Source organism: Vipera ursinii (genome assembly GCF_947247035.1).
Source record: "Vipera ursinii genome assembly, chromosome: 7".
NCBI lineage: Eukaryota > Metazoa > Chordata > Lepidosauria > Squamata > Viperidae > Vipera > Vipera ursinii.
This window is the reverse complement of record NC_139521.1, coordinates 70,365,076-70,378,243: the sequence shown is the minus strand read 5'-3', so window position 1 is coordinate 70,378,243 and position 13,168 is coordinate 70,365,076. Positions and strand designations below refer to the sequence as shown.

At 43.1% G+C, this 13,168-nt stretch overlaps 1 protein-coding gene across 1 annotated transcript; it reads left to right on the top strand.

The window, feature by feature from the left end:
• Window positions 1-340: 340 nt before the first annotated feature.
• CCNG2 (cyclin G2) lies at window positions 341-12,474 on the top strand. The gene is made up of 8 exons (XM_083367986.1): window positions 341-640; window positions 4,183-4,311; window positions 5,415-5,552; window positions 6,082-6,332; window positions 6,934-7,012; window positions 7,101-7,199; window positions 8,053-8,258; window positions 10,825-12,474. The coding sequence occupies exons 2-8, from the start codon at window positions 4,183-4,185 to the stop codon at window positions 10,961-10,963; spliced, it is 1,041 nt and encodes a 346-aa protein (XP_083224112.1). The 5' UTR covers window positions 341-640; the 3' UTR covers window positions 10,964-12,474.
• Window positions 12,475-13,168: the final 694 nt, after the last annotated feature.

The following is a 13,168-nucleotide window of genomic DNA, read 5'->3' as shown; positions in this document are numbered from 1 at the left end:
TTGTCCCCAGGAGAAGCTCAGAGGAACTCCCCGACCTCCGCAAAAGCCTTCCCTGGTGGCTAATCAATATCCCACTGCGGAAACTAAGGAGGAAAAAGAGACCCTTTTCTAGTTTTTTTTTTCCATTTTTAAACCTTTGAATTCCCTCTCCTTTTTTTTTTTGAGCGGGGGTGTGTGTGTGTGTGGAAAGGAGCGTCCCATCACTGGAACGTAGATCCCTCCGCCTTAAAAAAAAAATGGAGGAGGAAAGGAGAGCAAAACAAAAGCGGAGGGTCACGTGACGGAGGCGGAGCCGCCGAGGCGGGCGGACTCCATTTTGAAGCGGCGGCTCTGAGGCGATTCTGGCTGCCTCTCCCAGTACGGCGTCGCGGGGGCCCGAGGGAAGAGCCATGGTGCAGCTCGGACGCTGAAATCCCGGCGGGGGGAAGATCTGGGCCTGGAAGGCGAAGCGGCCGGCGGGGAAGGAAGGGGGCTGAATGCGGGCCGGCTGGGTCGGTAGCGACGAGGCGCTGCCGCTGCGGCTCTGCTGGTCGTTGCTGCGGCAGCGGCGGGGAAAGGTCGCCTCCCTTCGCTTCAGCCCCCGGTCTGCCTCCGCCGGCCCTTCCCACCTCGGAGAAGGGAGAGCCGCCGCCGCCGGGAGGTAAGTCCGACCTAGCGCGGAGAAAAACCCGCCCGGGGACGGGATGAGATAGGCCAGGGGTCGGCAACCTCGGCTCTTTTATGACTCGTGGACTTCAACTCCCAGAATTCCTGAGCCAGCTATGCTGGCTCAGGAATTCTGGGAGTTGAAGTCCACGAGTCATAAAAGAGCCGAGGTTGCCGACCCCTGAGATAGGCAAAGAGCCCTCTTCAGAGACACAAATAATAATAATAACAATTATTATTATTATTATTATTATTATTATTATTATTATTATTATTATTATTATTATTATTGCAATTATTGTTATTGCAATCGATTAAAAAACGTTTAATCTATTTAATAGAGTCTTCCCCTCTATTAAAAATAAACGGGGGAAGAAGGCAGCTTGTCAAGACTGGGACGTGTGTCGTGTGTGTGTGTGTCTGTGGGTTGTTTTTTTTTTTTTTTTGAATGCAACAAAATTCGATTTTAATGCCTGCCGATTGGCGTGCATTTAAAGCCAGGGGTCTTCAAACTTGGCCCTTTTGTAACTTGTGGACTTCAACTCCCCAGATTCCTCAACCAGCGTGCCTGGCTGAGGAATTCTGGGAGTTGAAGTCCACAAGTCACAAAAGGGCCAAGTTTGAAGACTATTGATTTAAAGTAACGCCAAAGTTTTTATTCCGTTCTGTCAATTTATGGTGGAGGAGGGAGGGAGGGAGGGGGGAAGGAGCGAGTCTGTCTGCGCATGCGCGCGATCCCCTTTGTCGGGGGAGGCGGGGCTCCTCGAAGGGAGCGCCTTTCCACTGCTGGGGGGGGAGGGGAGGGGAGGGGGAGGGACCTCCCTGCGGAGATTAGGAAGAATAGAATAGAATAATTTTTTTATTATTTTTATTTTATTTTATGTTAATCCCATTTATATCCCGCCCTTCTCCGAAGACTCAGGGCGGCTTACAATGTAAGCACAAACCAACGCGCTTAATAATGTGGAATACTGCTAATAACACTTGACTATAATAATATTGAATGCTAATATTCAAAGCCATTTCAGGATAGAATAACTTTGATTGTCACTTTAAATGCAGGCCAATCCGCCTGCGTTAAAAGGGAGATTTCGTTGCACACAGCTCCCAAAGGGTAACCGCCTCCAACATACATTGCATAAACGTGGCCCCCCAAAATAAATAGATGTGCACATACCCACCTACGCCTACATATGTGGATCAGAGAACCCAGGCTAGTTCGGATGTATACGTGTGCACAGCGAGAAAAACCAATCTTGTGAGTTTACCCCGAGGGATGGCATAGGGAACAAAGCTGCCAGTCCTGCTGGCAATACTTTGTAACCTCCTCCCAGAGCTTTGTTTAATGGCGGAAGGGGCATCTGTGGGTCCCTCCCCCTCTTCTTTGGACCATGGATCCTTTGAAAACAGTGGGAGGGGGGCTTCCCTCCCCCTTGTAAAGCAGGCAGTGTATTGAAAGCTGGGGACAACCTGGATGTAAACAAACCACACACACACAAAACCCGCTCAGTTTGCATTGCAGGTAGTCCTCGACTTAACGACAATTCCTTTAGTGACTGTTCGAAGCCACAAGGGCACTGACAAAAGTTTTTCCCACTTAACGACCGCTGTCGGATCCTTTTGGTCACGTGATCAAAATTCAGACACTGGGTAACTGACTCCTATTTACATGAAGGTTGCGGGGTGTGTGTGTGTGTGTGTGTGTGTGTGTGTCTGAGATCATGTGATCGATCCCATTTTGAATTGAATTGAATTGATTAAATTTATATGCCGCCCTTCTCCCTAAGGCCTTGTCCAGCTTGGTGATTGGTCGGGCCTGTTGGATAAGATGGGAGGGGGGGGCATTGTTTGATGCCTGGGATGGGTGTGAGATTGCGGAAGGCTGATCTAGGGAGACAGACTGCCAGATGGCTCTTGGGGTATTGTTTAGCCTCAAGGGGGGCGGGACTTCATTCTAAGGGGCTGAGTTTTGCATTGATTTCCAATGACAGGGAAGGGGAGGCATTAGAAGCAATGAGACTGCCCTGGAGACAATCCAAGGTAAGGAAGGGAGAGCAAAAAAAAAAAAGGCTACGGCAGAGACTTATTTATGTATGCAGTTAGGAAGAGTTGAATTGGTGTGAACACAGTAACGTGGGTAAATAAACAAACATTTTGGGAACATAGTGGAGAGGGGAAGACTGATCGGGGAGAGGATTTAGAGATTAGACACCCCCCCCCCCGCTGGAATGAGAAAAAGGAAAGGAAAATGTAAACAGGGGTTACGGTTGGTCAATTGAGGGAACTAGAACTAAAGTTCAGGTATTGAAAAGAGAGTATTAGATTATTCTGGCAGCCCTGATACAAAGGAAGTATGTTTTGGGAGGTTGGGTATTTGGGAGGAGGAAAGCAAAGTTTAAAAAAAAAAGCATTTTATCTTCAGAAATTGTAAGGGTATCTGGTTAGGAGTCCTTTGTGTTAACCTGGATTGTTTATAATATGATCCCTTGTGTAGTTAGCATCTATCGCCTCCCCTTTGTTTTGAGTTAAAATTGTTTTTTGTCCTGTTCCCTGTGGGGAGAAGGAAAAAAAAAACACCTGTAGGCCTTGCCTTTTGTTTATACAGTATCTGTGTTCAAGGTTGTTGTTAGGACAAAGTGGAAACAAACTGCATTTATAACTCCAACTGAAAACTGTGTTTATCTTTGTGCGTGAGAAAGAGACTGATTGAGACACCGCTGGAAATGTTTTAGACTATTCCAAGCTGCCCCATATCTTAGTAAAAGTCAGGTGGGTAGACACTGAAATATGTGGGCCCTTAAACCTGAGGAGAGGCTCTTAAAATGCTAACCAGAAACCATGCCTATCTGCTGAAAACTGAGCTCTCTTTTATTTGGTGTATAATAAGCGTACAAGAACTCGGGAATCTCAGTATTCTTTTGTCGCCCTCTACAGCTACTCACGAGTTATTGTCGTGGTGTGTACGTGACAAAGCTCTCCTGTGCTCCCCCCCCCTCCCTCAACATCCTCTTTGTTAACTTATGTGGTGAAAGGTGGGGGAAATGGAAGCTTTTCCTAGTCCTTTAAGCAAGAGGGAACATTCAGTTTTGTGCCTTACCCTTCCTCTCCTTCTTCCCATGGGATGGTTTTATTACTTGAAAAAAGCAGTTTGGACAGAGGGGAGGTTTGGAGAAATGGTGAATTCAGGATGCTAAAGGAATATGCCCCTGCCTTTGACTTCCAGGCTCCCTTCGGGTAAGAATTCTAGTGACTTGGAAATCCTATATCTACCACTGGGCATTTAGCATTGCAGTTCCATGATTCTAGCATAAGTCTCGTTGAAGCAGAAGCAGGCTTCCAACCAGCGTGGAGATTTGTCAGATTGATTTTTCGCACTTGTAACACCTCCCGATTCCACAGTGGCTTTGGGAGGCACCGCAGATGGACCAAAAGTAGACGTTCCTCTTAACTAACCCCATCTCAGGAAAACCAGTGAGGTGGTCCGTGTACTTAGCGCCCACCCACCCCTCCCTGAAAACTTTATTTTCTTTTTCCTAGATGAAGAATATTGAAGCCGAAGAACAGATGAGCAGCTGGCTCTTCAAACAGCTTAAACTCCATTTGGATCAGGAATGGAAATACCAACCCAGGGGAAAAGGGCTGAGTCTGATTGAGTGCACTACTGAGGTGAGGAGATCGGAGTCTGCCATTTGGGTGTGATGAAGAAACTCAGCTGATATGACCTGTTTCTGGAGGAAGTGGCCAGGAACAGTGGGGGAGGGTCTTAATGCAGCCAGAGCAGGAAGCTGTGGGTGTTAAGAATTTGTGTAGAGCAGTTTGCTTGCTTTCTATAAAATAGATCTATTCAAATGTCCTAATTCAGCATAATAAACTAGGGCTTATTCTACCAGTATAAGTGCTGGATATTGGCTTCCCACCTTTTACAGTGGATGTTTAAGCAGATTGCCGCCACCCTTGATTTTTAAAGCTATTGGAGCCTTGCTTCCCAAATGATTTTACTGAAAATCATTTGGCAGGGATCGGACTGTACGTAGCTGAAACTGCATATTTGTCCAGAGATAGTTGCAGATAATGATGCTTCCTCTGAGAGAGCGGTGCCTGCCAATTTAAAAATGGGCATTGCTCTTCACAAGACTAGCCAAGTTATTGAATGAAGCAACGCTTGTTTCTGAAAGAAGCAACGATAAGGTTCTTCCCAGGAAACGTACTTTGAAAAGGTCATTTACACTTATAGGTGACTTATAACCATTCATTTAGTGACTGTTCAGAGTTACAACAGCACTGGGGGGGGAAAGCGACTTAGGACCAATTTTTGCACTTATAACCATTGCAGCATCCCCGTGGTCACATGATCAAAGTTTGGGCACTTGGCAACTGGCATGTCTTTATGATGGTTGCACTGTCCTGGGGTCATGTGATCACCCTTTGTAGTCTTCCCAGCCAGCTTCCAACAAGCAAAGAAGCCAGATTTGTTTAAAGACCACAAATTGCTTAATAACCGTTGTTTAAAAAAAAGGTCATAAAGTGAGGTGCAATGGCTGCCTTGCTTAGCCATGGAAATTTTGGGCTGAGTTGTGGTCGTAAGTCGAGAACCTCCGGTATTGAAATAGAATTGGTTCTGACCCCTTGCCGTCTGAGTTACGTCTCTCGGATCCTGCTGTCAAGTAACTGGCCCTCGCTGGTTGATCAGAATATATAGCTCATGCGATTGTAAGCCTTTGATGCAGAGTTCTGCAAGTAGCATTAAGACGTTGCTTGACTTGTTACAGAATGAAAACACCTTATGCCCAAGACAGAGGAACGCAAAAGTGGAAGATCTCTGGAGTTTGGTCAGCTTCTTTGGATTTGCCACAGAAACCTTTGTCCTGGCTGTCAACATTCTTGACAGGTTTTTGGCGCTCATGAAGGTATTTGGAGGAAAAGAATTGCCGTATCCTAGTTTGCAGAGTTTTATATTAAGTAGACAGATAAACAGCCTTTACTATTTGTTCTGGTCTTAAGGTAATCTAGTTCCTCTCTAAGCAGTTAGGCTAATATGTAACTATTCAGAATATGTTACATATTAAAAGCGTGTCATATTTAAAATTTACTTTCGTGTTTCCTTTCCCCCCCCCTTCTCTCTCTTTTTCTCTCTCCCTTCGTTTTTCTTCAATCTGAACCCCAGTTACGGGCCACTTTTTTATGATGTCAGTTATATATGTGCACCACATATAAGGCCACGTGAGCACGTGCTGAAATTCTGGGAAATATTTGTTATTAGTGGAATGTTGAGCGGATTTAAGATGATCAGAGGCTTTCTCATTTAATATTTCTTGTCACTGACGAACTGAAATTGAAGCGGCCTGTTGACTGTGAAATAAGTAGACCCGCAATGTTTTAAAACTTCAGCGCTGTTGAGTAGCTGGCTATTCATAAAGTGGTTTTCCTTTGACTTAGGTGAAACCTAAGCATTTATCCTGCATCGGAGTCTGTTGTTTCCAGCTGGCTGCTCAACAGGTGGAAGAGGAAGGCAGCATCCCGTCTCTTCATGATGTCATCCGAATTAGCCAATGCAAATGCACCGTTTCTGACCTGAAGCGGATGGAGAAAATAATATCTGAAAAACTGCACTTTGACTTCAAAGCAACTACTGCCTTAACTTTTTTGCACTTATACCATACTATTGTACTCTGCCATACCTCAGAAAGGTAATGGTTGGCCCAGTTCCATGCTTTCATTTCCAGTAAAAAAAAGAAATAATAATATAAAAAATTGAAACATGCAATACAGAGAGTCCTTGACTTGTGACAGAGATTCCGATTTGTTAAGTCACGACGATCAGCACTTAGCACGTAAACTGCACACAGCTTTTACAACCTTCTTTTGCCGCAGTCATGAAGCAAACACCGTGGTCGTTAGAACTTTGAATCTTGACTCATAAGTCCCATTTTCAGGGTCCGTGGTAACTTCAAACCGTCACTAAGTGACTGGTTGTGAGTTGAGGACTGCCTGTATCCCTGTTAACACTCTTGATTTCTTTCTTTTCAATATTTGCTGTAGTTCAGATACTTAAATGGCTGACAGGTTTCTTTATGGTTCATGTGCAATGAGATAAGTCAATCTGACTATAGACAGCTTGTGGCATTTTATTTGGAAAGCAAATGGATTCACTATGTATTCTCCGAGTTTAGATTTGCACACTGTACTAAGAGATGATTTAGTAGGCTCTGATTTAATAATGTTGTGTAAGCTCAAGTCACAGTGTAACAGGTGCATCCAGCAGTAATATTTCATTGTGACCCTTTGCAGGAAAGAGTTGTTGAATCTCGACAAACTGGAAGCACAATTGAAAGCTTGCAACTGCCGACTTGTTTTTTCAAAAGCAAAAGTAAGTTTGCAATAAACCACTCGCGGTAACGAAAGTTGAGGTCAGTGACTCAGTTTCTGGGCTGAATGTATATTGTTCTCCCCCGCAGCCATCCATTTTGGCCCTGTGCCTTCTCTCTCTGGAAGTGCAAACTCTGAAATCCATTGAGTTGTTTGAGATTCTTCTGTGTGTTCAGAAGCACTCCAAGGTAAGACAACAGCATTCATTACCTGAGGTCCAGCTATTCCGTTAAACCTTTATGGGGGGAAAATAATAAGAGTTGATTCAAAAATGTGCTTGTGTGTTTTGTTTTGTTTTTTTAAAAAAACTGTATAAAACAGAGGTCCCCAACCTTTTGGGCACCCGGGACCAGTTCCGTGGAGAGAGGTTTTTCCACGGATCGGAGAGTGCGTGGTTTTGTGTGCTGCCTGCATTCCACGGATGGGGCTTTGCTTGTTTGTGTGGACCGATTGCTGGCATGCCACGGCCCGGTACTGATCCCCAGCCCGGGGGTTGGGGACCCCTGGTATAGAGGAAAACGTCCCTCCCATTTTGAAGGTAGATAATTTGGGAAGACAATGCATCTTCCTGGAATATAGAATTCCTGGCCTCCTGTAAATGGAAGACAGGCCATGACTTTTTCCCCATTTACCTTGGAAAAGCAACCGCTCTGTTCTCTTAAAAGTTGCATCATCTCACATAAATGTTATCTCCTCAACACGTCATTCAGACTGCATTTCTCCACGGTCTCATATGCATGTGGGTTCTGTTAAAGCCAGTGAATTTTCTTGGGACAAATGTGGTTTGAGTTTATAGAATCATATAGCGGGAAGGGACCTTGGAAGTCTAGCTTAACCCCCGGCACAAGACAGGAGGGTTGAAAAACTTCAGTAACGAAGCCCTCACGGTTACGTGTACCAGTTGATTTGCCTAAAGGCTGAGCTGTATGAATCTACGTCGGATGTACGGAGCCGGGATTACACGCAATGGCAGCCGTGGTTAATTTGTGAAAGAACTTTTTTTTAAAAAAACGTGATTTTTTATTTTTATTTTTTTTTCAGATAAGCGACAGTGACTTACTGTATTGGAGAGAGCTGGTCTCAAAATGCTTAGCAGATTATGCTTCTCCCGCCTGCTGCAAGCCAGACCATAAAAAACTAGTCTGGATTGTTTCAAGGCGCACTGCCCAGAATCTTCAAAACAGCTACTACAGTGTTCCTGAGTTGCCCACAATCCCAGAGGCTGGATGCTTTGATGAAAGCGAGAGGTAGGTAAAGTCTGTTGGGCTTTCTCTTATTATTGGCTCTCCGTATGTAGTCAGTACAAGTAACTTAAGTGTAACTTATTTTTCAATAATGTAAACGCAGGAAGGACAGATTGATGACCCCATCGACTAGCGTTTCCTGTGCTGGCATTTAGAAAAACAAAATTTTCTGTATTTAGGAGTAAAGGATACATTAGTCACCTCTAGGTTTTGATGGTTAAATAAGTGTTTCTGTGGCATTGACACGACTACGTTTAGAAAGACCTCATTTGGAAAAATAAGTAATGAGCATTTTGGTCGGAATAAACCAACTTTCCTCCATTTGATGCCTCTTAGAAGAGTTGGATTACATCTACTGCAGGGGTCTTCAAACGTGGCCCTTTTATGACTTGTGGACTTCAGCTCCCAGAATTCCTCAGCTAGGCATGCCTGGCCGAGGAATTCTGGGGGGTTGAAGTCCACAAGTCATAAAAGAGCCAAGTTTGAAGACCCCTGATCTACTGTATCTTGCTGGAGAAGATGGGGCGTATATTTAGAGAGGGCCTAGTAGAGTAAACTAGAATAAACTTATTTTTATTTTGAGAAGCTTTTTATTCCCATTGGAATAGAATGCCTTTTCCATCCTCTACGTCAGACATGTCAAACTCGCGGCGTCACATGACGTCGCACAACGTATCGGGTGCCGGCAATGGGGTGGGCCCGGCTTCCAGATGATGCGTCCCAGGCCGGCAGTTTGACACTCCTGCTCTTATGTTTTCAACAGACTTCTCTGATTATTTAATGCTACCTATGTACTTTGGCTTAAATCCCATGTTTGCACTGAGATGTAGGTAATTGCGAGTTGGTTTTTCCATGGCCATGGCAGTTAGCTCTTTCACGGTTAACATGCTATCTTCCATTTCAACCCACCCCACCCCTGTGCTTTAACATACGATGGCATGCAGATTGGCAGAGGAGGAACTGATGTCTCTGGTTATCCAGTGAAGCCATCTCTCTTCAGATTCCTTTTTTGTCAGTGATAATGAGATGAGTAGTTAAGTACACAATTGTGGCTAATGAGACTGAGGATCACAGTGGGATAAGATGATTATGAGCACTGCTGAATTCGCACATCTCTTTCTTAACAGCAGTCAAACTTCGTTTGCTGCCTACAATCTAATGGAGTGGGCAGCCATCATTTAAATCGTGCTATCTGATATTTCAAGGCATCGTATTTCAAATCTTACATTAAGTCTCCTTTGCATTGTGCTGATGATTACAACATGAAGATACCCGCGTTGTTTTCTTGGAAAAGCATGGAAATTGTTTGCCATCCTGTTCTTCCATGCTCTGGCTCTTCCTTGTCTGCCCGTCTGTCTACTTAATTCCAAAAGATGACTAGGGCTGGTACATTTTAAAGTGCACATAATTTTTGATACAAGCTGTTGCCTGGATGCATATCTCCTATATACAGTGAACTCTCACAATTCCCTGTCAAACAGTGATTCACTACTCCTCCTACACTGGATTTGATCAAAGGCTTTTTGAAGACAAAGCTAAATATTACCTTTATCTGCTAAGATACTATCTGGAGCGGTTCATTGTTTAGCAATAACGAATTTGGTAGCTAGATGTAGAAAATGAGTAGGTTTTTTTTTAATTTGCAGTTTTTAAGTTTTGGGTCGTCAAAATACATGTAACAAACATAAACTCAAGAAACTTTTTATTATATTCCCGCCAAAGGTGAAAGAATGTTCCTGGAGCTTACAGCCTTACTAGCATCTCACTGAATATTCGAGGGAGATGGGTGGTTAAAAAATATGAAATACAAATAAAATATTAAGGAGGCCTCCCTGAGATTCTTCTGGAAGGTTGCCGCCATCAGTGTGCTCAATAACATAAGTGGCTGATTATCAGAACTGGTTTGACCTTTGCACTTAAAATTCGGAAGCTTGCAAAGCCAGTCCCTCGCTGATTCAAATGCAATATATGGTTAGGTGCAGTTATATTTGCTAGAAAATTGAGTAATAATTTGATTTAAAAAAATACTTTGGTAAGGAAAAAGGTACAGTGACTTGGCTGACTCAGAAGAGAATAATACGTGATGAATGCAGGCAGTCCTCGCCTTACGGCCACAATTGAGCCCAAAATTTTATGTTCCCAAGCGAGAAATTCGTTAAGTGAGCTTTGGCCCATTTTACGACTTTTTCTTGCCATCTCTGTTAAGTGAATCGCTGCAGCTGTTAAATTAGCAACAACGGTTGTGAAGTGAATCTTGATTTCCCCAGAAGGTCGCAGAAGGGGATCACGTCACACACACACACATAGTGTCATAAATACGAGTGGGTTGCCCGGTATCTGAATGTGAATCACTTGACCGTGGAAATGCTGCGATGGTCGTAAGTGTGGAGGGGGGGGGGGGGAACAGTCATAAGCCCTGTTTTTTTTTTCCTCCCAGTGCCGTTGTAACTTTGAAGCGAACTACTGTTAAGTCGATGGCTACTGTACCATAATTGGTTGCTCTTTCCACACACCCCTTTCTTCATGATGGCTAATTACTGTCGCCGTTTTCTTTTCTTTTTTTTTTCAGTGAGGACTCCTGTGAAGACATGAGCTGTGGAGAAGACAGCCTGAGCAGTTCCCCTCCCAGCGATGGCGAAGGCGCCTTCTTTTTTGACCTCCAGCCAAAATCAAAGTGGCAGGCTCTTTCCTTCGATTCCATGTGCTAGTCTGAGCTCTCCGATGCATCGTACTATTTGTAGGCAATAAGTCTCTAAACCAGCCCTCTCTCCCACCCGGGTGCCTTCCACGAGTGCAGGCTTCCACTCCCAGTATCCCCGCTCTTACTTGTTGATAAAAATTCTGGGGGTCGAAACCGACGCGGCCGGAACGGGCTACTACGGGGTTGGGAAAAAGCTGATCTTAGCATTCCTTGTACTTTGGTACAAGATCTCATGGAGTACTCACAATACATATTGTGCTTTTTTTACCTTTGTGTTGATGGTAACGTCTGACGTGGGCACGAGGGATCAAATTGACCGTTTTGAGCCTTGTTCAGCGAGAAACGATCCACAGGAGCAGGGATCTGCCGCCAGGTGGGGTTGAATTCTCTGCTGAAAATAGGTTGAATCTTAGCGGTGTGACGTATTTGGTGGATTAAATGAAATCGCAGAAACGTATATGAATTTCTTTTCTTTCTTTTTTTTTAAGATTTTAAATAATTTTTGTGTTATTCTTTTAAAGAAAGTATTCCTGGAGAAATACTTCGTTTCAGGAGACTTGTTTTAATCACAAAGGCTGTTTTTGGGTAAAAATAAATAAGCTGCTTTTTTTTTTTTAAACGCAAAACCAATCCACATCGGTTCTGAAGCATATTTTAGTGCTAAAATTTCTAAAGGTGAGCTTTCAGATCCTCAAATTAGGAAATTAAATGTTTTGGGGTTTTTTTTAGAAAACCTTAGTGTTACTGTTAAAACAAAAAAAATGATACTATTAAAATTAGAACGTGCCGGATTTCAGTGTAAAGCTGATTTCATTCTTTCTTTTACATTGTTATTAAGTAAATCTATATTCGTTAACTTTTGCATGCTTAAGTGAAAATGGTTAGTGGAAAGGCAATTGATTATGGAGACGTTTTGATAAATGTGAAGTTGATAAAATGGGTGTCATGACATTTAATTGCTAGCCTTCTCTCCCCCCCCCCCCCCCCCCCGTTAAAGCACAGACTTAATGGTTGCTTTACTTTAGTTCCTTTAAATATATGCAAAGTAAGCAAAAGAAGTCATTTAGTCTGTAGTAATAATGTGAAAGCAAGGCTGTGGTTGAAAAGAAGCGGCAATAAAGTTACGATCCTTGCTTTGTGTGTTTTTTCCTGTGTAGCAGAAGTGAATGTTGATAACGTGCGGTGCGATCTGATTTTTTATAAAGAAAAAAAAAGTTTACAAAAATGTGTAAAAATGTAAATTAAAACCTGTAAAAAAAACCTTAAAAAAACAAAATAAGCTGAAAAATATTGTATTTTTTACAGTGTACTTTCCTTTCTATATGTTGCATGTAGATATTAATTTATTATACCTTGTATATGATATAAATAATGTATATGGAAGGCCGGGGAGGGGGCGGGGTTGGTACTACCAGAATCTTGTCAGAATGTTTTTTGAAAACTATTTTTGCTCAGAAATATCTCAAGATTCTTTCTCTGCTTCTGTTCAATAAAACCAAATGCTTTTTTTTTCCCTTTCCTATCTGAGTCTCTGGTGATTTCGGTATAACAGGGCAGCTGGGACAAAATCAGAAACCAGAACACATTTTTTAAGGAAGTGGTCACAACTTCTAAGTAACGGAAACTTAATTATAATGAGGATGTGAAGATAAAGTAAAAGTGAAGATAATATTACAAGAAAATGATAATGAACTTATCCTAGGCTTCTAGAGAGATTTTCGACACCATCCTTGTCGATGTTCCCGCACAACATATAACCAGACTAGATGCGTTTAAAAAAGTAACCTGGTGGAAAACAAAGTGAAGGAGGGTGATTACAGTCAGAATTTCAGATCGGCCAATCAAATCCATATCCTAGCCTGCTAACATATGTATACAAGTAGTACTTAACAACCACAACTGAGCCCAAAGTTTCTGTTGCTAAGTGAGACAGTTGTTAAGTGAGTTTTACCCCATTTTTCATTCTTGCCACTGTTGCTAAGTGAAGCACTGCAGTTAGGTTAGTAACACGGTTGTTAAGTGAATCTGGCTTCCCCACTGTGCTTGTCAGAAGGTCGCATAAGGGAATCACATGACACACACCCAGGACACTGCAACCGACACAAATATGAACCGGTTGCCAAGTGCTTGAATTTTGATCGCATGACTTTGGATGCTCCCAACGGTTGTAAGTGAAAAAGTTGTAAGTCGCTTTTCCCGGTGGTGTAACTTC